This window comes from Diuraphis noxia, unplaced genomic scaffold, assembly GCF_037042655.1.
Source record: "Diuraphis noxia isolate RWA-SAM2 unplaced genomic scaffold, SU_Dnox_SAM2 contig0003, whole genome shotgun sequence".
NCBI classification, from domain to species: Eukaryota; Metazoa; Arthropoda; class Insecta; order Hemiptera; family Aphididae; genus Diuraphis; species Diuraphis noxia.
The window spans coordinates 21,113,145-21,138,087 of record NW_028301713.1 but is presented as its reverse complement, the minus strand read 5'-3'; the positions used below and the strand labels follow the sequence as shown (position 1 = coordinate 21,138,087).

The following is a 24,943-nucleotide window of genomic DNA, read 5'->3' as shown; positions in this document are numbered from 1 at the left end:
AGCCAATATGAAAAAAAATATTAATTTGACTCAGTTTAAAAAAAAAATCTATTTTTTTAAATTAGTATGTAAATCAAATAAAGAGTGACTGTGTCTATCTAATCTATTATCATAATATATCAATATACACAATTATTTTATCAAGAAAAATAACAGAAATTGTTGTGTTCATTATAGTAGGTAGGTAGGTATTTATTATTTAAATCAACTGAGAATAGCTAATAGTTATTTCAACTGTTAATTTATAGATAATTTAAAAAAATTACCTTTTTATTTATTATTAAATATATTATACGGGATAAAGCCTTTGGAACATATATTATATTATATACATTAATTATACAATTAATGATATAAATATTAAAATGAAGCTGGACAGTATTTTTTTTTTTTAAACTTAACTTTAATTTTTTAACTAGTTAATGCGCCCACCTTTGTACGGTGAACTGTATTCTGCAACGATTCATATTCATATCAGGTATGATTGAGATTCATTCGGCTCACTGTTCTGAAAAAATTCAGCAACTAACCATAAACAATAGATCGGTGTTAAATTTTCATAAAATTTGAATTTATTTGAAGTAATATTAATTGTTTGTTTTTTCAATCGTAATTTAAATAATAAATCATAGCCAAAAATATCTATGTGATAGATGGATGGATTTTTTAATTAGATAATAAGTGTAGAGCCAGAGTGAAAAAAAATATTAAGACAGGGAAATTAATTTCATCAAATCCACTCAAATATTTTCATCTGTTGAATAGAAATAATGTTTTAAATATTTACACATTGAATTTTATATGCATATAGGTATATAAAAATTATTAAAATACATTTAATATTATGCACCATATTTAGGTAACCAAATTCGAAAACGGAAATTTAAAATATACAAATGAAAATCTTAAATTTGTCTTTGTACAAGTACAATATATGTTAAAATAAATATATCAACTTACAAAGAACAAACTATTTTAGCTTAAGATATAACTAGTCTATCTGTTTTATTCATATACATAATACCATAAATTGTTTTATAATTTGTTCTTTTTTTCAACGGAGTTTTATGTTTCGTCGTCGTTAAGTTTAATTTAGGTAAAATTGAGAAGAAAATCATAAATTGGACACTTCGTGAGGAACAGTTCTTGGATAAACACAACAATAAAGTGAAAAATTTAAGGAAAACCTGGAAGAAGGCCTAAAATTCCATTCCTGGAGCAAATGATGAAAGAAACCGGAATAAGAACATATTATTGTCGGGAGTCAAAGAGGATTATAATTGACAGAGATGATTGGAAAGAGACATCATTTAACCAATCTTTGGATTGAAAGAAAGAAAAGCTCGATCAGAACATTTTTTTCTCGATGGCCATGAAATGGTTTGTAAAACGTGTTCATCGCTAAATGCTAATCGTTTGCAGATAAATAATATTATATTAATATAGCCCTTGTCCCTTAAGTTATTCCAAATTGTCTTCAGGTTTATTTTTCTATCCACGAAAAGAATATAACAAAACTCCAGGCCATCGGGATTTTTCTCGGTGATCCCGGTTACCCGGTTTTCCACTTGGTAGGTACTGTTTAGTTGGGTTTGGATTTGGTTCAATGAGGTAGATCTAACTTATAACGTTTTCAACGGCATAAGTAATAAGTTGGACATTATTTTTCAGATTTAAATTAATTCGATAACAACAGTGCCATCTAATGCCACCGATTAATAATGTCGAACTCTAACGTGTACCTACGCGAGGAACTGGCCATCACAGTTGCTCAATTTTCTACCTAGTTAGACATCACTGACATATACCTATACGATTTGCAATGAATTGGACGAGATCAAACAGTGGCGTAATTTGGCCATGTTTGTGTGTGGGGGGGGGGGATAAAATATTTTAACATTTTACCTATACCCGACCCTCCCATAAAAAAAAAAAAATAAAAAGTATTTATTATAAGCACCTTTCAGAATTCAGAGCAATATATTTATGTACTCACGAGACATGGAATAAATTCCGATTAAGTGTACAAATCGATAAGTTATTTTTAGTTCAATAGGACTACGGAAAAATATTAGGATAGGATAAGATAGGACAGATATGACAATAGTCTTTCGATCGTCGTCGATCCACGATAAAATAATATTTTACTGCTCGGTGGTTTATTTTTGTACCACTACACAGTGCATAAACCAACTCAAAACTTACACAAAACATATTCATATTGCAATAGCGATACTTATAAACTTGCGTGGCTGCATTTAAAACGAACTAGGTACGAAGTATTTATGTACAACTAGCATAAAGGATTTGTTTTTTTTGTATTATTTCTATAAAGTATAAAATATAGGCTATTTATAATAATATTAATTCGCCGAGGTATTTGATTTCAATATATATACATTTATATATATAAAAAAATAATAATATTATTAGATAAAGAAGTAGATAGGTATGTAGTTAATCAATCTTAAAAAAAGGTCATGGGGGGATACGACACCCAAATCCCCCCGTAATTACGCCACAGAGGTCAAAGGTCCATCGGGTTAAGTTTAGGAAAACTCTCAGTCTACATCCCTCAAACGTTTTGGACTAGTTGGCAGTTGCAAGTTGCGTCGCGAAATGTTAAGAACATTTTTGAATAACCACTAATGTTTAATATCTACGGAAAGTGGAATATTCACTACCTACAAAAGATCGAAATTCCAAAAAAATGTTCGAAAACCGACAAATAGATGTGTTTGATGTAAGAAATGAATTTTAACAGAAATTTTAACGTTAAAAAGTTTTTAGTTATATAGCAATGAGTATGTTGCATTTGAATTTTATATACTATATACATATATTATTATTGTTAAATAATGTGTTTAAAAAGTTCAATATAAATTATTTAAACTAAAATTATACAACTCCCTTACCCCAGAACGGCCAGGACTGACCCATGGGTAACCAATTAATATTTTTGAAGGACTACATTAGAATTTTGGAATTGCTTGCCGACGATCAGAATTGCTAATTTTCTTATCTATAGGGCCCACCATTTAGGGGTTGTGCACATTAATAGATGGACTGAAAATGTGGCAAAGTATATTTATTTATTAAGATTTATTAAACTTATAACAAAAGCATATGTAATATGTTATACTAGAACGTAGGTAAAAAATAAATTATATCATATTCATTAAAAATGTATTATCCAACACTTTATTTTGTTTAGGTGGAACTCTTTATGATTAAAACTTACACATAAAAACAATATATATATAATATATAAAATTATATTGGTATAATAATTTAGTGACATTTTACGTACAAGTAATTGTTGTTGCTTTTAAGTATATTATATAAAAACGCTTTACAAATTTGAAAAAAGAGAAAACAAAAAAAAAATATATATAAAAACATAAAACGCACCATTAAAAAAAAAAAAAAAAACAGTAACCAGTATACTTTGACAATACATAAATAAATATATAAGATTATTTACATTAATAACAGTTGATTTTACTTAATTAAAAATAATATAAAATTTAAATGCTCGGTGTATTATCCGTGTACTAAAATAAAAATAAATAATAATGTGATCGTTACTGTGAAAATTCATTAAATATAATATGAATATTGTATATGTATGTCAGTGGTAATGTGACAAAATAATAATAATAAAAATAAGTGAAAAAAAATATTAAACATAATAGTACTTTTTTACAATATTACTACCTCAATGTAGTCACAATGTTATTGCACCGTTTTTTTTCATCAAATAATATTGTCAAGAACTTTTAAAGATTTATATATATATATAATACATTATATTTTAAAAACAAATTATACTTCTTCAAGACTATAAAACAATGTTGATATTGAAAAACATACCAAACTTTTAAAGCATATAGGGATAATTGACAACCTAGAAATGATAGGGATGAGCACAAATTTTTAATGATGAAAACATGGGAGGGGGGGGGGTATGAGCATATTTAAGCGATAGGACAAATGAGATCAAAACAGTTTTTAAGAAAATACATTTACTGTCAAACATGTGACTCAAGAGGTACATTCAACAGTTTAGACACGAAGTTTGGGTCGGCCATGCTCCTAGGTCTAATACCTCTTTCTTTTATTCCATCTACAACACGAGCCCAACTAAGGTCTGGTGAACTGGTTCTTCTATCTTTGCAGCTTTTTTCTAATTCTTCTCTTTCCTTATTGTCCAACCATGTGATTTTATCAAAGTCTTTTGTACCACCTACTGTATGTCGCCTCTTGATGCTGCGATCAGTTGTAACACCGTTTTTACGTTTTTGGCGCGCTTCCTTATCGCGCATTGAACTACAGCGTCTGGACAATCCTTGTTTTCGCTTGTTCATGTTGCACTCGGTCTTCTCCGTCTTGGTGAGGGAGTCAGATCGCCGGTGTTTGGAAGCGTCACCGTTTTTTGTCAGCATCATTGCCTCAAACTTTGTGTATTTGGATATATATCTTTCATGTTTATTCAGTGATTCACAACGACGTAATTTTACATGATTCCCATATTCTGGACGGTTTTCTTTTTGTTTCAATGATTCAGAACGACGCAGGCGCACATTTGGGTTGGTGTTGACGTCTTGAAGACATTCAAAATTATCAATTCTTGAAGAATCTTTCATCGATTCACTAGTTGAATCTTTCATGTTTTCAATTTCCTGTAATAGAAAATGATAATGATTAAAATCAAGTCAATACAACAATCTTTAACATCAACTTACATGTTTTTCGGTTATATGCTGGCTGCGTCTTTCCAAAGATCTATGTAAACTCGGGTCTCTGTAAGTCTGCACATCTGTTTGTTCATCACTTGATACAGCCACTGGCTGTTTCTCTTCAACATCCACAGAATCACTGGGTATTAAAAGGGATTTAAGTTTTTTGTCAAAAGCGGAGGTCAGGCTCACCAATAAATCCCCTCCTGGAAAACCAAACACAAAACTCTTGTCATGCAACATAAGGATAATTTTTAATACATAGCATGAACAAACCATTCAATTAGATTATTAGATAGTCTACAACATTATGGTAACACACAGTTAAAACAACTAAACATAACACTGAGAAAAACCATTTGTCAGCCATTACCATACTTAAAATTAATACCAAAGAGAATAAAATGTACCCAAGTAAAAAATCAAATCAAAATCAAATTCATAAGCTATTAAGATTGAAATGTTTTAATATACCCAAAATGTCAGAATGTAACTAAAATTAAAAACTAACCTTTAAAATAATTAAAATTGATGTATTTTTTTTACTGTCATCATACTATAATTAAAATGTTGAACGATCACTAAAAACTATAAACAGATGTCATTTGAATGAAAAGAAAAAATGAATGAATATACATTTGTGTTTGAAAGTTTATGTATTTGAAAAATTATGTTTTTATTTAGTTTTATACTTTTTGAATTTACTAAATTAACACAAAAATTGCATAATGAAATAGAATCGGTAGTTAAACAGTTAATATTAGAAAGAACTTTAATAATAAATAATTTTACATTATAAAAATGTATTTTATACATTAAAAATAAATTATAATACTATTTAATATATTTTATTTTTGATGGTAAGTGGGTTTTTGTTTAATTATTTTTAGTAACTATTCATTATAAGCTGTGCTTGAATTGGGGCCGCAGGGCGACAGACCTCCCATACTATTACTATTTTAAATTTTTTTTGCGCACCCCTACTATTTTTTTTTTTACTTAGACGGGGGAACGGTACAAACTAATGCCCAAAATAATTTTTTATTAAAATATGGATTTCTAATTAATGTCAATTATATAAAAATTTTACTATTTTTCATATCAAAATTATTTTTGATATTTATTATAGTTTAATAAAGTATTATACCTCTTCTACACGGTTTAAGATATACAACTGTGCTTTTCTACGGTCCACAAAATATATATGGTGCACAGATACTATCTAAAAAACCGTGTTCCGAACACAAAGTAAGATCTTACTTTGTGGTTCAGAACGAAATGTTATCAGTTTCATTAATTACTGTTATAGTTATTATTTATCGGTGTTTTGAATTTTTCGATTTTGCATTGTAATCGGATTTGACGAATTTTCGAATTTTTGAGTAATTTTGTGTTCAATTAATTATTATTTATTAAAATTATAATAGTTGAAGACATTAAAAATATTATGTTTTCTTACAAATTACACATTCACACAGACCGAACACACGGGGGGTCTGATGGGTCTGTGTTGATTAATTGTGCACTTGGAACGCAGTTTCTAAATCGTTGGATTGAGCTCCTCTACAATTTGAGCATTGATTATAAGGTATTATGAAATAAATGTTATTATAAGAGTAAAGAGTAAAACAATGGTAAAAATATCTATTCAAACAAAAAACCTTTTAAATTAATGATATAAGACATAATATAAATAATTACCTAGTAAGTTAATAAAATAGTTATCAGTTATTCAAATACAATTCATTCTACCATTCAAGGCTGGACATTAATAAGTTACTTTTTTTAAAAATAACTTTTATAGTTTTATTTTATAATTAACCTAATTTTCATGATATGTAATTACTAATTAATTAACTAATTAGTTAATTGTTAATTCATTAGAAATCCATGGTAAGCTTATGCTTTTTTCTTAATATAAACCCTATTGGTTCAGATATGATTGTTTTGTACAAATTATTATTTAATAAAAAAGAAAATTTTTTTTAAATATTATTTCTGATGTTATGTTCTAAAATACCTTGTATAAACTAAAATGTAGACTGTCAATAGTTGAATGCACTGTTTTTAAATATTAAGGATCAAAATACAATTTATAATAATGCAATGATGATAATTAACTATCAAGAATGACTAGCGGATAATGAATTGCTTGTTTTAGGTAAGAATTTTGATATTATTCGTAGGAAATACAAGGTACTTCTAAAAATATGAATATTGACAAAGCATTAAGATTAATGGCTGATATTATTTAGGCAACGTGATGGAGCAGTTTTTTTTTAATCAAATTTAAAATTTAAAAAACAAAATTAATTTAATTTGTTTTCATATTTTAAGTAATATATTTTACTATCTATTAGCATGGCATGCAAACTTTTATTAGCATTACAATTAAATGTTTGAAATCTCAATCGCCTAATGTTGATATGTACTATCTAAACCTTCTGATTTATGAATAGTTCTAAACACACATAGACCAGACAAGCCAATTGAACCCAGACTATATCATTAGTCATTACAGATTAGGTGTATGACATTCTTATCTTAATAGCTTCTTGTGGTTTGGCATAGATTGTAAATATTTAGTTAAAAAGAAAAATTAAAAAAAAAAAATTGAAACAATCAGTTTTAATTTTAAACTTATCTTATATTTTTCGATAAGAACTTAACAAATTGAAAATAAATTAACTTGCCCAGCCATTGATAAAGTATATAAATCTAAATGATTTTATGTGAGTAATTAATATAATAATATATTGTTCTTAGTTTTTAAAAACAAAAAATACCTATTTAAAAATAAAATAGTAATTTATTGGTAAATAAAAATAAAACCAAGTGATATTTGAAACATAGCAAGTATATAGAAGCAGAAAATTAGTAGAAAAAAAAGCAAACCATGTTAATTGATCAAGTCATTTGAGCTAAATGTATAAGAACCTTTCAGGTTGGTAGTAGTAGTAATGCGGATACTGGTTAAGGGACGTGCCAAAAACCCATCCTTGTCGTTTGTTACTTAAGTGCTGATGTATGTTACCATTTGCTGTAAATTTTGTCAATGAATCTCAAACAAAAATGATTGAGCCGAATGTGCAGTGCACGCAATCGGTAAATATTACTTTAAGATTACGCAATAGTAAACCTATTTAAGTGTATACAAAGCACAACACAATTTTTTATATGATAATTTCAAATTCTTATTATTCCCACTTTAATTGATACATACAGTTTGCTAATAAAATAATGATTTAAAATGCATTTTTATACATAATATTTTATGCAAGACCTGAAACTACTAATTTTGAACATCAGTTTTATAATTATAATTACTATTGCGAACTCTGTAACACTGACCTAATAAAAACTTATTCTTACCTTCATCTGATGCATGACTTATAGGGCGTTCATTGGATATTCTTAAACCATCATTGAGTGAATCTACTGACCATTCATCAGCACTCTCAGTACTTGTTTTTAATCGTTTCTGATTATTTTTTAAGTCTGAGTTATTTGATTGTTCAATAGTTCCATTGGTTACTCCTTTGGATACTTTGACCATGACTTATGGAGAAAAATTACAAAGTTAAGAAAATAATGATAAATTCTATTAAGAGATATGTACCTGGAGGATAATCTTTAGCTAGCATTAATGCTTCGTTCGATTGAGTCACAGGCTCGTCAAGTCCAAAATACTCTCTTCTTCTTTGACCTCTGTTAATTTCTCTTTGGAGCATTGCTTTTGTTTCTTGTTCAAATCGTCGTATTCTTTCTTGAGTAGTTTCAGCTAAATTGACATAAGTCTTAATTGGAGGAGCACCATCGTTATTTTGTGGTTGTAAATCTAAACTTTGATCATTAGTTGTTAGGTGTTCAAGACTGTCTTCAGATTCATTAAGGCTAGTACTTGAAACGGTTTCTGAACTGGCTTTTGAGCAGTTCAATTTATCTTTGTTAGACACATCCTACAATTGAAAAATTAAGTATTATTAAAAGTTTTATGAAAAAGGTTGTTTAAATGCCATACGTGTTTAATATCAGATGCACTTGAAAGTACACTAGTATGAGGAACTATATTATTGGTTACGTTGGTACGAGATTTTCGTGACACATTTGAATTTTTGCCAGTAGCTCGATGCATTTTGCGATTAGCTGCAGCAACAATATTGGTCACAAGATCTTTGGCCATAAATGGCGTATACTGATTGCCAGAAACTTTGTTGATGTTATCCAAGAGATTTTGATTTGGAGCAGATTGTTCAATTTCTGGAACTTGTCCACAATTTTCAGGTATGGATGCTGTAAGATCAACCACATCCCCGTTGCCAAAACACCAATCAGCCTGTTGAACAAAAAACAAATAAGAAATACTTAAAATTATCTGAAAATAATAATTAATATAATAGCTATATCATTACTTGTAGTATTAGCGATTCCACAATGCGGCATTGATGGCTCATATCTGTGACCATAGTTACCATGTTATCATCAGCAGAATGAACTAAGGTAGGGCCAAACACAATAGCCAAGTTTCGTGCTTCCATTTTGTTGACCCCGCTATGATGGACAATTTTCTTGAGATGCATCAGTAAATATCTTAAAGTCTCAAAATGGTGGTCTGGCAGCTTATGAACCTTGAGTACAAATAAAAATGACTAACTTTTCTTGAAAAATGTGAATAACCTTCTATTTTACTTACTAGTTCACGCAGTTTAACCATTCGTTGAACGGGATCATCAATTTTATCAGCCTCAATAAAATGTGGATACATTTCAGTTGTTAGTAGAGCATCGGGAAGTCGCCTAAAGAACGATTTTAATAGGCTAGAGATTACATTCACATCTGTCCACCGAGGATCTCGTTGTAGAAGTTTAAGGGCCATATCTGGGGTTTCCATACCACCATTGTTGACCGCTTCTGTTAGTGAAGTAATAGCAGCAGTATTACCAGGTACCCTAAAATTTAAGACACAATTAAATAATAGAATATGTGCATTAAAATTTGCAGATAAAAAAGAAAAAATGACATACCTATAGATGCCGATGATATCCAACCCTTTTTCTTCAACAATTGATGTGCATACTTCTACTATTAAAGGTACAAACTCGGAACGTGTCGACTACGGAACAAAGAAACAATATTATTGGAAACATACTGCAACATTTTAAAATGCACAGATGGGGAAAAAAAACACAAAATATTTAGACGCATCTTACCGGCGGGCAAAGTTCCAGAGGTATGCCGATCGCAGTGCCCGGAGGTGGCGGTAATATGGGCATAATTGGCGATACCGGCGACCCCGATCCTTGTTGTATTTTTTTCAGTTGTTTGGCCATTCGGTTTTTCCAAGTGTTGGTAGATTTGGGAGATTGCGGCTGTGATGCTTGGCACGGGCTGCGGTCTGGTTTTCGCGTCTTAGTGATTGGAGAGTCACCGGTGGGCGAACGGTTTCTGAAAGTACCTAATTTACGCATGCCTTTGGTATTGCCAGGCGAGATGCTCAAACACTGAAAAACAAAACCGATAATCAGGACAGTCGATATTTTCGGTATATTAGAATTCACTTGTATTTCGAATATTAGGTATTTACTGATAGTTAGTGCCTGGATTTAAATTTTCTTAAAACCATACAAATATGCTTTAAAAAATAGCCAAATATTGAAATATGTCCTTAAAAATGCCATTTATATTTATTTTTTATACAATTTATTGTCATTTTAATTTGGAATTTAATATTTTATTGAAAAAAAAAATTGAAAAAATTGACTTGATGCTGCTATGATGTTGACATGCATATTATGCTTTGGGGTAATATTATTCATTCTAAACATAGATACTAAAATATATATTAATAAATACGCTAAATTTGTATAGTATATTGAACAAAATATGTATTAAAAACGATAAAAATGACCCAAAAATGCTCTTAAAATATAAAAACGCCGAAATGTGCAAAAAAAAAAATGCAAAATAAAATGTTTATAAACACTCGTTACACGAAACGAATTATACACCTGGAAAGCAATGTCTATGATCAATCAAACCTAACCTACCTAAGATTATGAAATGGGAGGAGGATTGAGTTTAAATTAAACTTAGTTTTTTAGGTTTTGTACATAAATAATGAACATAATACATTTTTAAGGGGTAATGTAAATTGGGATTAAACGCCCTCCCTCTGGTCACGTGAGTGTCTACAGGTATGTAGTACAGTTTAAATAATGAAATACAATTAAAAAAATAAAAACACATTATTTAGTAACAATATATCAAACAACAATTTTGACTGGCGCGACGGGTGACACACTGACACATAATTGTATAGTATACGGAATAAGAAATTCACTCACTTCTTCTGCGGACAGAGGTGCCTGTGCCTCAAGAGCTTGTTCCTGCAATGCTTTTAACCAACGAACCATGGAAGAAGTGTCGTCGGCTTGAAGCAATAGTTCAGTGCACCCCATGTCAGCCACGCTGGAGCAAAGTCGCATCACGTGCTTCCTCTTGGTGTAGTCGTGAGCCACATCCGTAGTGGACGTTCTCAGGTTGATACGATCGCAGGATACGTTCACATCATCCGACTTTTCAAGCGTCGAGGGAGTCTATATAAAAAATTTAAAAAAAAACTCTCATGACCTTTATAGAAACCATTGTTTTTTCTTTTATTTGTATAGACAGCAGTAAGAACATAATGAAATTCAATGCGAATTAATATATATATAACTTGTGTAAGTACAATGTGTATGGACATACCCAAGAACCGGTAGACGACCACCGTTTTAGTCGAGGATGTTTTGAAGCCCGGAACCACACGGGTAAACAAGAATATCGAAGACGTCGGTCCGGCGAACAGAATCGATTCATATTTAGTTTCGGAAGAGCGTACCGTAAAGTAATAATTATTATAAAAATCGTGCACTATACACGACGCAATTGTCCAACGTTTGGACGCAGACTGTTCCGGTCAGATCGCGGATGTGGAGGTTCTGTGGCGGGCGCGTGCCCCTATTGTCATGGGCAGTTGGGTGCATAATAATGCATAATACACATTATTCGTGATGACGCGTGTGCACGAAGCGCAAAAAAAAAACCGAAAACCGATGGCTGTGTCTCTCTGTTTGACGTAACACACGAAAGCTCTCGTGTAAACAATAACATTCGGAATTTCGGAGAAAGCGAAAGAGACAAAAATCAAAAGATAAAAATCGCGTTATGCGTGCATTATACGTAAACTATTATATGCACAAAAGACATTATTATTCGGGGCTGAGGTGGACGCCAGAGATATAATAATATAATATTATATTGCGGGTGTAGTTTTCTTTTGATTGGATAAAAAATTTGCAACAATGAATTCCACATTGAAAAAAAATCAAGGTTTTATATGTAGAGATATACCACTATAATATTATACTTACTTCGACTGAAATGTTAGGAATAGACTCTCGTTTTTCTTTGTACAGACACAACGTCTGTCCGCGTACAACGGCCCACACCGGTTTCCACGACCGATCGCCTGCTTTCTGTAAACACAGTAATATTAATATATTACAAATATAATATATATATATATATATATATGACATTAGAATATTTTGCATTATACAGCTGAATTATATTATATATTATCAGGGCTTGAATTTTATAGCATTTTCTAACAATTTTTATAGGATACAGATAAAAATAACAGAAAGAGCTATAAATTTGTTTTTATGCGTCATGGACTGAAATGTACAATTTTTTTTGTATATTTGAAGTATTTTAGGTTTATAATGCTAATTTTTAAGTTTAAGTGCTATTTTAAGCTAATTAGCATAAAATAACATTAGATTTTGTATTTTCATGAATCTAATTATTTTAAATAAAATCCATTTTACCTAATCCACATTTTTGTTCATATTAAAATTTATTTTTAAGTGGATTGGTCTATCAAATTGTAAGCAATTATGACTTTATAATATATATATATAAATATTGTTTTTTATGTAGAATATTATTCTGTCGTATATTCATACGTATTTTTTTTTTAAATTGTGAACAGAATAAATATAAATTTTGAGGTCATATTACAGTGCATATTTTAGTTATTTTTAGTGCTATAAAATCCGAGCCATATATATATATCATACACGCCGCGAACAAGCCAAAAGGTGTTTTTAAATTATTTTAATTAATCGTGTCATTGATTATGATTTATGAATTATGATAAAATATATTAATAAATATATAGACACTGAGTTATAATAAAATAATATTATGTACGTTACAAATGACAGTAATATTATTATTACCTTGCCGTCGATCTGTATCACTTTGCAAAGCAACGATCCTTCTTTAACGATGCGACTGTTGCCGAGGTCTTGGAAAGGCGGGCCATTTTTCTTCGATCCCAGTATGCTACTGCTACACAAACACATTTTTGAAGGTACGTATTAGTATGTAAATATAATAGTAAATAAGGTTTTAGTTGTACATAATTTATATATAGAGAGACTAGAGAGTAAACATATCAGTCGTATACGGTCAGAAAAACATTCATAAAAGCAATTAAAACTGTTTTATGGAATAACTGCACGCACTATGTTATTATGTGTCTAGTAATTAACACGAATACACTATTATTATTACTATACATATTATTCTATGATATAATGTTTAATATTACATATTCATATTAAATTATATGCATAATATTAGTACTTTAGCTAACGAATATCACGATATGAAGAAGTAAATCGCAGCATCATATAATACGGAACATATGCTAATTCTTTACACGTAGATTCTGGGTGGAATGTATTTTTTTTGTTTTAAATGTTTGATATTTTCATCAAAATTAAATTAATTATATAAACAGTAGGTAAACACGATACAATTTTAGCTCTTTGTTTAGCTTATTTTTACTTAAATTTTAAATTTCTACTTTTTTTTAGATTCATGTCTACAATATTGTCTTAAGTTACAATTTAGATCAATTGTAATTATTAAGATTATTGAAAATACGCATGTAATACATTTTTTTTTTTTATAGAAATTTGAAGTTTAACATAATTGGAGATTTAATGATTTGCTTATTTTTTTGAAACTTATCGCTATTATGGGTTCAAAATTATTTTCTATGCATACAAAATAATTTTTAAAATATTTAGTTCCATTCCGAACTAAACTAACTATTCACACCATTGTAGAGTAGACATAATATAATAGGCATTTTGATTTTTCCGAAAATTAGTTCAATACAGTAGTATATTTATTATTTACTAATAAACAGATCAATTACTAACAGTCATAAATATTAATTTTAAGATATGCCCTGAATCCGCTCAAACATATCTTTCGTATGTAATGATTTATTATTGAATTACAATATAGTAAATCTATTACAGTAACCTAATAAATGAAGGAGGTATAATCGAAATCTACTGTAACTATATCTATAGCAGGGTTCTCTTGGTTTCTATTCTTTTATTTAGGTATATCTATATTTTGAAATTAACGGTTAGTCACGGTATTAAATGTTTAATATTATTTATTACAACTTATAGAGGGGGACACTAAATCAACTATACACTTTACGATGGCAATTTTGGAGTGTTTTCTTTGAAAATAATAATTTATATATGGTGCAAATATTGCGTTGTTGTGTGCACAGTGTACACGCTTCATACTGCACATCGTTGTTTACATATATTTTGATTAAAAAACATGCATGTCGAACGATAAACAAAAATTGAAAAAATACGTTATTATTCATGAACTAAGTAACAGATGCATAGATAATGATGAAAGTAGTAATACATAATTCATATTATAATGCGGGCGGCTTCCAAACACCAACTACTACCGCAATGATGGTCGGTCGCGTGCCCAACATAAGTCATAAGTTATAACTATCAATCTAAACATCAATTAAAATTGGCGAGGGGGGAAATTTTTTCCCGTTAAACAGTTTTTAACGCATCGCTGCGGGTAAGTACAGGCATAAGCCGTGTACACGAAAACATTCAATACCGACAATACCTCTCAGTACTCAGTCACTCAGTGGCATATAAACACAGCGATATTTTAAATGGGATGGGTTGTATAATAATAAAATATTTTTTAAATTTTATTCGTCTATACTAGACTATTACTAAATCATAAAGTGAAAAAATTGCGAAGGGGGTAGAATACCCCCACCACGGTTGTGTGTGTGTGTGTAATACACAATGAGTACGCCACTGATTTTTCTGCGTATATAGTTGCTTAATTTTAACCGATTTAATTGTGTTTCAAAATTATTTCTTATTAAGTATATTTTGCAAGATTTTTATGGGCCAAAATAAAAAAAAACTCGAATTTTCATGGCGGTTACACTCTTGAGATAGGTACACTCTTCCATTATTGGTTGGTTGTTTAGTTTGTTAGTAATTGTGTTTCAACATTGTTGTTCAATAAAAATACTGATGTGGGTTATAATTTTAGGAATAATTCTTGATTTTGGCAATGCATACCGATAAAATTGATAAGTGATTCAGTAGCGAGTAATAATTTATAAAAATCGGTTTCAGAGTGAAAACAAATATCGATGCACATAATAAACGCATATAGCGCAAAAAAACATATAAACATTATTAGATGTAATATATAGAGCGTAATGTTTTATGCTAATATTGTTTTTTTCCAACTAATGTGGAAGAATTAAAATATAATAACAAAAACGAGTAAAATCACACCAAGATGATCAGCGTTCTCGAGAAATTGAAAAAAACGTCAAGAAAATAATACATTACTACATAACACAAGTCGGTAATATTAATTGTTAAAGCATCAAAGGTATTCGAATTCAACCGTCGTTGACTATACTTTAGTCTCACACATCGCGTGCTAATAATAATAAGACACAATAATAATACGTTAATCGATAGAATTTTCGGAATGACATTGGTGTATTCAATTATTTATATTTTTGGACTTCATTTTTTAGAATTATGACAACTATTACATAATATATTTCATATACGTGTATCACGACTATATCTGGTAGTCTATAATATAAACAAATGCCATAACAACGTTTATATTGTAAAGATAATATAATACACCATATATTATTAACAGTGGTTTCCAAACCTTTTTTTTCCCGCGATGCCGTTTTTAAGTCAGACAAAGCAAAGTGCCTTGCTGTGAATACCACGAAAGACGGTGGAAAAAATACTCATTAATAACCAATTTTTGAAAAAAAAAAAATCTATACATATAAAATTATTTATTATAAGCCGTAGACTACGATGTCTCTAGTGCACCGCGGTGCACAGTTTGGGAACCCACTGCACTAAAGGCATTATAATTATATATACCTAAATGTTTTGGAGACCACGAGAAGTCGCTATATTGTCGTAGGTTTCGACTTATTTTTACCTATCTCTACTTCTATCATATAGTTCAATATTAATTATAAGAAGTGTTACCTAAGTTAAATTTGAACAAATCAATAATTTTTTTTTTTACATTGTAGTTAGAATAATTTCTTGAGGTATTAATATAATAATTGTATACATAATATAAATCATCAATCATTTAAAAAGTTTTCGACTGAAAAGAAAACCGAAATCGAAAAAAAAAATGTTTCAATGTCTAAAAATAGCTCAGAAAAAGCAAAAATACTTGGAAAATTATAAATCATATTATACACAATATGACAATTATGACAATTTAAAATAGACGCAGTAATTTATTTTGTATTACAACAAAAAACAAAATCAATTTCGTCAAAACCCAGCAATTAAACATTCGTTGTTTGTTTTTACCGGTTATTTTGAAATAAAGGTAATATTTTACCACAAACCACAAAATATATCTAATATACCTGCAGAGTGCAGATGCCACGCTTAACATTGAAAATTGAATCATTTTTTCTGCAGCTATACGACAGTTACACGGCCATATAAACAAAAACATAATACCAATAGTATAATCAATCTATCCATTGATCCGCTCAGAGTTTAAAATGTAAATATAATATTAATATAAACATATTAATATATCTTTTTTTAGGTGGTTTTAGATTTGGGAAATATGTTATAATGTTATACTCTGTTAGCATAAACTATTTGATTTATTTATTTGAAAACGTATAAAATCAATCGATAATGCGTTTTTTTATTGTCAAGGGGGCCCGAACAACAAATATTGGATTTGTGGTAAAATAATAAATACACCAAAACTAATAGAGTCCAAGGACTCGCGCGAATATTAATTACTGTGTAGTCCTTGGTGATGCTTGATTTATAAAAACTAGGACACTTTTATAATTTTTATTCGCTATATTTACAATATTGACTATATACTCAATATTCATATTATATTAAAATACCATCATCGACTTACGAAAAATCGATGTACAAAATATCTGTGACAAATGCGCACTGATCGCGATACGTGCCGTTATCTTCGCGATAAAAATTCGTTAAAAAACACATTTTTTCCAGAATTTATAACAATGACGCAAACATGTGTTTTAATTCTTCTGGAGAGATGTTCGATATCTTGTGAATGTGAGATTACTGTAAAGACGTCAGAATTGTCTAATGTTGTGTGTCCATCGCAGAAAACTACACGAATGAAACTAAATAGTCTTTTGAAAACATTAAGTTGTGACGAATAAAAAATAGTGTTCGATCAGGACTGGAGGAATCAGAATCTAACAAAATGGATCGTGTTTCGACATGTCGGTTTTTGGTTATTTAATAACCGTCTACACAAAAAAAAAATTCTTTGGCCAATTGAATTTTTACTCGCCATATAAACGACTTTTTTTTAATTTGATATAATTCGATTTTTTGTCGACACGTTACATATTATACATAAATAATGATCTATATACGGATGTAAAATATGATTAGACAAATAATAAGTTATATTGGTTATTGGTAGACAAGAGACGACCGGCGACAACATGAACTTTTTCAGAAATTCAGAATTATAATTGGGAAAAACATCGACCGTCCTATATATCAATAAGGATGACCTTGAACACATTTTAACAACTATTAAACGTGTACGAGCATGTTAACGAACGTCAAAATATTATTATTGTAATTCTGCAGGAATTGGAAAATAAGGTAAACATTAGTACTTGTATATAAGTAAATAGTACCTACATACAAGTACCTTACCCATTGACTATTATACCTACATATTATGAATGGTTTTTCACAACTCGGCAGAATACATATTGTATAACATAAACAGGTAAGTACCGTTATTACAATATTAATAGATTTATGTGAATATAACAATAAGTTTAGTTGACTGAATGTCAGAGAAACTTGAAAAAAAATGTGATTTGGGAAAAAATCTTTAATATAAGTAAAGCAAAAATTTCTCTGAAAGAACCTTTATTACGCGGAAATAATTGAAATAATTTGATTTAACAAAAATCAAAACCACCTTATGCTTGAATACAATATTACCGAACCAAATATTTTTTAATAAATGAACATTTAAATTATAAAACAACGGAACTCTACAGGAATATTCAACACATTTTTGTAGATTTAACAGTAAATTAATAATATACCTATAAAATTAATTGTAAGACATTTCCAAAGTATAAAGGTGATTCACCAGAAATCCAAAGCCTCACTTTTTCTAAAATTACCTACTTAGTTAAAATTTTAATTTTTGGAATTAATAAGTAGGTATAGTAGTTAAAGGCCATTTTTTTTTTTAAATGGTTACACTATTATGAAGTACAAGAGTATTTAGTAGGGATACAATTTATTTTTTTCAATTATTTTTCTGTTCAGTAATTTGTTGAGCAGGTGGGTTTTTTACATTTAAATAAATCGGAGTTCAAATGAGCCTTATTTTAATAATTAAACCTGTACTTTAATATGGGTTTAAAGATATTGGGCTATGGCCTATGGGGACTTTAAAAATAAATATTAAAGTTACTAAATGTATTTTTGCATTTAATAATAAAGTACTTGTACATGGTAAAAGACTAATTATTAATAATTAATATCAAATATATTATATATCTGAAATAAAATCATTCAAATTTGATAATTATTCTGAAACTAATCAATCAAATTAAAATTTAGATGCAACATTGTTAAAAAAAAAAAATGATTTGTTTCATAATTTATGTTAAGTCAGGAGGTTATTATTTAAAAAAAGGAAGTTTGTATCGACACAGGAAACTTCTCTAAAATGGTATAAAAATACAAGTATCTGAAAATATAGTCTCCATAATATATCTAAGTACCTATATACTAAGAAATGCTAAAAATCAGAATTTTAATTTTACATAATGATATTAAGAGCATGCTTGGTATAAAACACTCAGTATAATACTATATATTATAGGTTTCGTAAAAATTACGCACTTCACATTTTGCGCGTAAAATTTAATATAATATTACAAGCGCACACAAAACACATTTTAAATATATAATATTATAAGACAACAAAATAAAACAAAATAGAAAAAATAGTAAATATACAAATGACATAATATTAATTGTGATGGTCAGGTCGGGCGACACTGATATCGAAATACTATTTATGTACAGGGAAATCTACATAGGTAATAATATGTGCAATCCAATAAAATAATAAAAACAGTAATTTAAATATCAACGAAGAGTCTACGCATGTAAGACATGATATGACACAATACATCCACACATGTATATACATAGATATGTTAGATGGATAGACTGAGAAGATAGTCCCGGAAAAATGTATAATGTTCATAGCAAAAACAGAGTTATTATTAACAGTGGTCACACAGAAACAAAATACTATAAAGATAAGTCACAATAATATTGTAATGGACGAACCCGCGGTCACAACTTGCGGCGGCATCTTCGAAAAGTCGCCGTAACCTTTGTATGTCACCTGGAAATAGCGGTGCGCGCCATTTTTTTTGCCCTCTGCACAGTATATATAGTTACGTATTAAACACCATTAAAACATAATAATTATGTATTTCGTCGACTAATGTGTTTGGCAGACAACAACAAATATAAACAAATGCAATAATACAATATGCATTGCAAGAACTTGTACATAATAGGTACGTATTAACACTATATAAGTATTAATTATATAGTACATTATTTACGAACTATATTCTAATGTATCATGATAAACCTATATATATATATATATAAACTATATAATCTATAACATTGTATTGGAGTGTATCCGACTCATTGTGTCGCTTCCGTGTGTTTGTTGTGTGAAATGAATACATATAACGAGTACGTACGTAAGTATTTATAAAAATATATAATTATATACGTATATAGACACATTGTATGATGATTAAAGTGGTATTTACATAATAGTAATTCATCAAACTTACTTCTGTTGGGCGACGACAATGGAAGTGGGCTCAGATTCGGATTCGGTGGTGGTGAGGTCGTCAACACTCATACGATCGCCCCAGGCAGTCGCTTGCAGGTACGATATCCGTCTGGTGGTCCTTTCTTCTTCTGTACACAACAAAAGTTTATTATTTTACCATATTACACACAACACATATTGGTTATAAATTTATTATTATTATAAATATATGTCGCATGCGTATAGGTCAGGTTTTCGGGTTTTAATCAGAGATCAGCATTGAATCAAAATCCTATATTTTGCGTTTTTCCAACTCGATTGCAAATTGCAACATCACAATATTTACAAAACGATTACTGTTCACACGTTTTTTCACTGTATTTATTACAACGTATACGCCAAAGATTTTTAGAGAAAAAACCAATGCCGACGCCTCGGGATTAAGATCGAGTCAGAAAAAGCACAAAACATATTAGGTTTTATTCGATCCAAATTCTTGATCTAAATAACCCCGAAGGAATCATGCCACGCAACTCTTGACAGAGTGAATTTCAAAAAGGACAGTGGTAAAAATGCAGAGTTCATCCCCTCACCGTTATCAAAACTCGAATTAGTCGGTCTCAACGTGATCATTTCACGCGGATTTTGAAGCTCGACGTCTGACGCGGCCACAGTTTCCGTATCGTCTGAAGACACTACGGCAACAAAGAAATAAAGAAATTCGTACGCGTTAGCACTGAGATTTAAGGCAGAAATAAGAGTATTGTAAATTATATAATATATTCTAATAATTACATGTACCTACACGCACTGAACCAAAAAGCGGTGTTATTGTGAGTTTGTTGAATTGTTATTGTTAATATTATCATAGATTAAAATATATACTATAGTATAATTAATCTATGATATTATAATGATGTACAATACAGATATGTGTATATTAATATATTATAATTTATATTATAGTTTGTGCAAAAATAAAGTGCTAGCAAAACAAATCGCGGAAAACACTTTATACAACTGCAGCTTGTGCACATGCAAAATAGGAAAGCATACAAATCATTATGTAACATGTATATGTGTATTAGGTATACGTTAAAGCAGCAGTGACAAGCTACATATCGTAAGTATTACGTTTCACTATAATAATTAATACATTGTAGTTAAGTATATCAACACAGTAAGCAGGCCACGAGGGCGCACCGATTGATCGGAGTAAATACAGTTTAACATAACATTATATGGTTTAAAAATTACGGTTACAGCAATTAGCAGTGACCCGTCCATAATGTGAGTAAAAAATACATTATATATTATGACAGGTAGTAATATTATATTAAATAGATTGTAAATAATATATTAATATTTTATTTAAATACGAATAGAAAGATTAATCACTGGATGGTGGGCCGACGGTGTGAATATGAACGGGAATTTTTTTTTTATTAAACGATTAAATATTAAGTAATACATAGATAAAAGTTTTTATATATATAAATGTGTGTGTGTGGATGCGCCTTCGAGGTGTACAGTTTGGATTGACAAGCTTTGACATTTTAATAGTGCGTAAAATATTATAATAATATGTTGTGTAACAATAATTTTTTATCAACCTAATAGTACTGCAGCGTACGTGATTCGAGAGATTTTAATTTTTAGGTATTATACAAAAAACAATTGTTGTACCTAATAAATCTTATATTGACGGGCAAAAAAAAAAGAAAAGAAAATGTTTAATTGATTGTAATAAAGACATCCAGCTGCACTCAATTGATATTAAAGCGGGAGCGATAATAATCTTTTTATACCTATTATAATGGCTGAAAATGCCTATGATTATGATATATAATATTATTATTATTATTTATTACGCGCATACATAATGCATGGCGCGATAAGTCTACAGAGTTCAGCGATAAATCTTCCGTGCGTTTTGTTAATTTGGTGAAATTTGATCATTTTTATAGTTATATATAGTTACATTATTTTATTATAGTCTCACAGAATTATTATAGTATAAGCTTTCTCATCGCAATTATTATTGTATACATTATATCATACGATTATACTGTACATAATACAGTGGTTAGTATATTTAGTATATTATCTTATAATAATGGTGTATTATACGTGGTACGTGCTGTGTGAATATCAGCGGATCTAATCGATTATACTGTTATATGCGTTTCCATGTTGTTTAATTCGATTGAAAATAATTAAAAGTGTTAAGGCCTCTCAGAGTATCGAGTAGAAAGAAGAAGAAAACAAGGATCATTTTCGTTTTTTTAAATTATTGTTATTATTATTATTATTATTATTGATGTCATATCCCCTTTCCCACTCCCACTCCGTTTCACTCTCTCTCTCTCCTTCTATTACATTCAATCACCATCACTCTCCATTTCTGTGTAATACACAACAGGCTAACCTTGGCTGGAGCCAGTGGACTGCGCGGCAAAATCGACAGGCCTATCCTTGGGCAGCTCGAGGCGCGTCGGTCGCGCGTTCCGCCGACGGTTTTTTGACTTTTCCGCTCCGTTTTCCATCGGCTTCAGCAGGTTTCGTCGTTCTTTACACAATTATTTTCGTATTATTGACAAACATATTATTATAATATTATAACAACAATATCATATAAAAAAATAAAAAAATAAAAAAATAAAAAAATATTTTGTTTGACCATGTAACTACTGTGTACAATAAAAATATGTATACATGTCATAGCTGGTATGCATTATATGAACTCTTTATCGTGAACAAGACAGAACCCAAATATAATTTTAATTATAATTATTATGACTTATATATATATATATATATTATGGAAGTATGCGGAGTATACATCCGAACCACGCAATTTTTTTTAACCTGCAAGGTACATCTGAAAACATAATACGTCTGGACCTAGATATATGGGTAGGTACATAGCTGGGATTAGGATTTTTGACAACTTTCTCCTTACTAAACACAATAAAGATAAAGGCAGAATACAAATAAAAAACCTATGTATAAAAACAATTTACAAATGACGTGTGCATAATGCCTTTGGTTTTTTTTTCGGGAAAAAAAACAAATTGAATGCAAATAATATAAAATTATACAATGCTGGCGTAACGTTGGAAAGCAGGTCAAACCAGAAATGATTTTCGAACTTTTTATTTAGACAATTCGTCCACAATACTACTGCAGTATACAATATACATGTTCACGCGCGTATTATATATAAGTCTTGGATTGGATCGAAAAAAGAATTGTAAGCGTAATATAATATTAAACATGTGAAATTTGAAGTGGCCTATAATGGGCCACTATTAACCTATGCATAGATGAAAATGATTTAAATTATGACCTAGGATTCGTGATTAATAATATTGTCAATATTCAATTGCAGGTTTGCATATTATTATTATTATTATTAACTTGCCCTGATTTCCGAAAAATGACGAAAAGAATGATAACATTTTAATCATATTTATTTTATTTTTCATTGCTAGTCATTAGTTCATTACCAATACAACTTAATTTCGCTTTTCGAACCGAGAGAGGCAATGTATGCGTATGTCCCACGAGAGAATAGAAATTCGATTTATTTAAGAGCACCCGGCCACCGAGTTATTTTTATCCTTGACGTAGGTGTTGAAAAACTCAAGAGAATAATAATCAATATGTATAGCTAATGACTTAGAAATTCGAATTCGAACACAGCTGCACAGCGTAGTGACTGCATCACTATTGAGATTTGAGACATTACCAAAAAAAATTTTTTTTGAGGGCAACAAACAGCATTATTTATAAATTAATTAAAATTTAATAAATAATCAAATGCTATGGTCTACAAGTGAATTAATACTAGAATTATTTGTCCCGTGCATAAACAATAAAAACACAACCTATAAATCCTAAACATTTGGTTTTGGTCGAAAAATCTACTAATTCCATTAAAAAAAAAAATAAATTACAATTTATCATGTGCGGAGTTTAATACAAATAGATCGATCTACAGACATTTGGAAGATCTAAAGGTTTTTAAGTTAACAAAACATCCAAAATTGTAAATTTCATTACAAACAAAAGTTCACTTTCGTTTTCATAATGTATACTCGTACATTATCATTTATCACGTATTTATGTTTAAAATTAAATTTTCAAGGATGATCGACATAATAGACGGTAAACGCTGGTACTTGGCACTGTTGGACGCTTTTACGGTTTCCTACGATAAATAGGAATCATTATAATCTAAGACGGTTTCGTTACAACGAGCAGAATATTACCTATTATTTTATTATTACTTATACCTATAAATATTATATACAATGTAGGTACTAATGTACATAGAAGCCACTCACTGACGGCGAACTAAAAAATAACTACGAAAACAACAAAAGTTGCAGTTCGTGAGTTTTTACCGTTCATTTAAAACTTGATAACACAAAATGACATTATGAATAATAATTAACGATTAATAGCCATGATTATATTTTACAAATTTTTGAAATCGTATTCGGGCTCAAAATATTTCAGTAAAAAAGCGATAAAAATAATTAATTACTGTAATGATGACATAAAAAAATAATACGACAACTGCGTCGTCCACGTCGGTGCTATTTTTATTTCGTACTACACTACGGCTCGTCTACCTGAATAAGAGACCGTCTCGTGCCTTATACAGAGGAAGCTATTTTAAAATACCTACTCGAAAGACACACAAGCGCGCACTATATACGAGTTACCCGGCTTAAAACAGATGAATTTATTTTATTATTATTATTGTTATTAATTATTATTGTCATTTATAGGATCGTGACTTCAATTTATCAGTTTAAAAAAAAATCATCGTGTTCGATGCTACGGAATTTTCTCTCACTGATATG

General features: G+C 29.7%; 1 protein-coding gene across 12 annotated transcripts in view; it reads right to left on the bottom strand.

Annotated features, from left to right (window-relative positions):
• Positions 1-3,951: 3,951 nt before the first annotated feature.
• Positions 3,952-24,943, bottom strand: part of RhoGAP19D (Rho GTPase activating protein at 19D) — a 62,616-nt gene continuing 41,624 nt past the window's right edge. For 3 of the 12 annotated variants that reach the window (XM_015511315.2, XM_015511317.2, XM_015511321.2), the window contains 16 exons: positions 22,498-22,638; positions 20,663-20,764; positions 20,089-20,218; positions 19,562-19,654; positions 13,025-13,136; positions 12,152-12,256; positions 11,084-11,335; positions 9,950-10,240; positions 9,764-9,852; positions 9,433-9,688; positions 9,152-9,367; positions 8,761-9,075; positions 8,359-8,698; positions 8,112-8,297; positions 4,746-4,945; positions 3,952-4,682 (listed from right to left, as the gene is read on the bottom strand). In XM_015511315.2, coding sequence (XP_015366801.2) covers positions 4,032-4,682; positions 4,746-4,945; positions 8,112-8,297; positions 8,359-8,698; positions 8,761-9,075; positions 9,152-9,367; positions 9,433-9,688; positions 9,764-9,852; positions 9,950-10,240; positions 11,084-11,335; positions 12,152-12,256; positions 13,025-13,136; positions 19,562-19,654; positions 20,089-20,218; positions 20,663-20,764; positions 22,498-22,638 — 3,479 coding nt within the window. In that variant the 3' untranslated portion in view covers positions 3,952-4,031. Of the gene's footprint in view, positions 4,683-4,745; positions 4,946-7,676; positions 7,780-8,111; positions 8,298-8,358; positions 8,699-8,760; positions 9,076-9,151; positions 9,368-9,432; positions 9,689-9,763; positions 9,853-9,949; positions 10,241-11,083; positions 11,336-12,151; positions 12,257-13,024; positions 13,137-19,561; positions 19,655-20,088; positions 20,219-20,662; positions 20,765-22,497; positions 22,639-24,943 lie in introns of those variants that run through there. The other 9 variants (XM_015511320.2, XM_015511322.2, XM_015511323.2 and 6 more) reach the window with 7 other exon arrangements.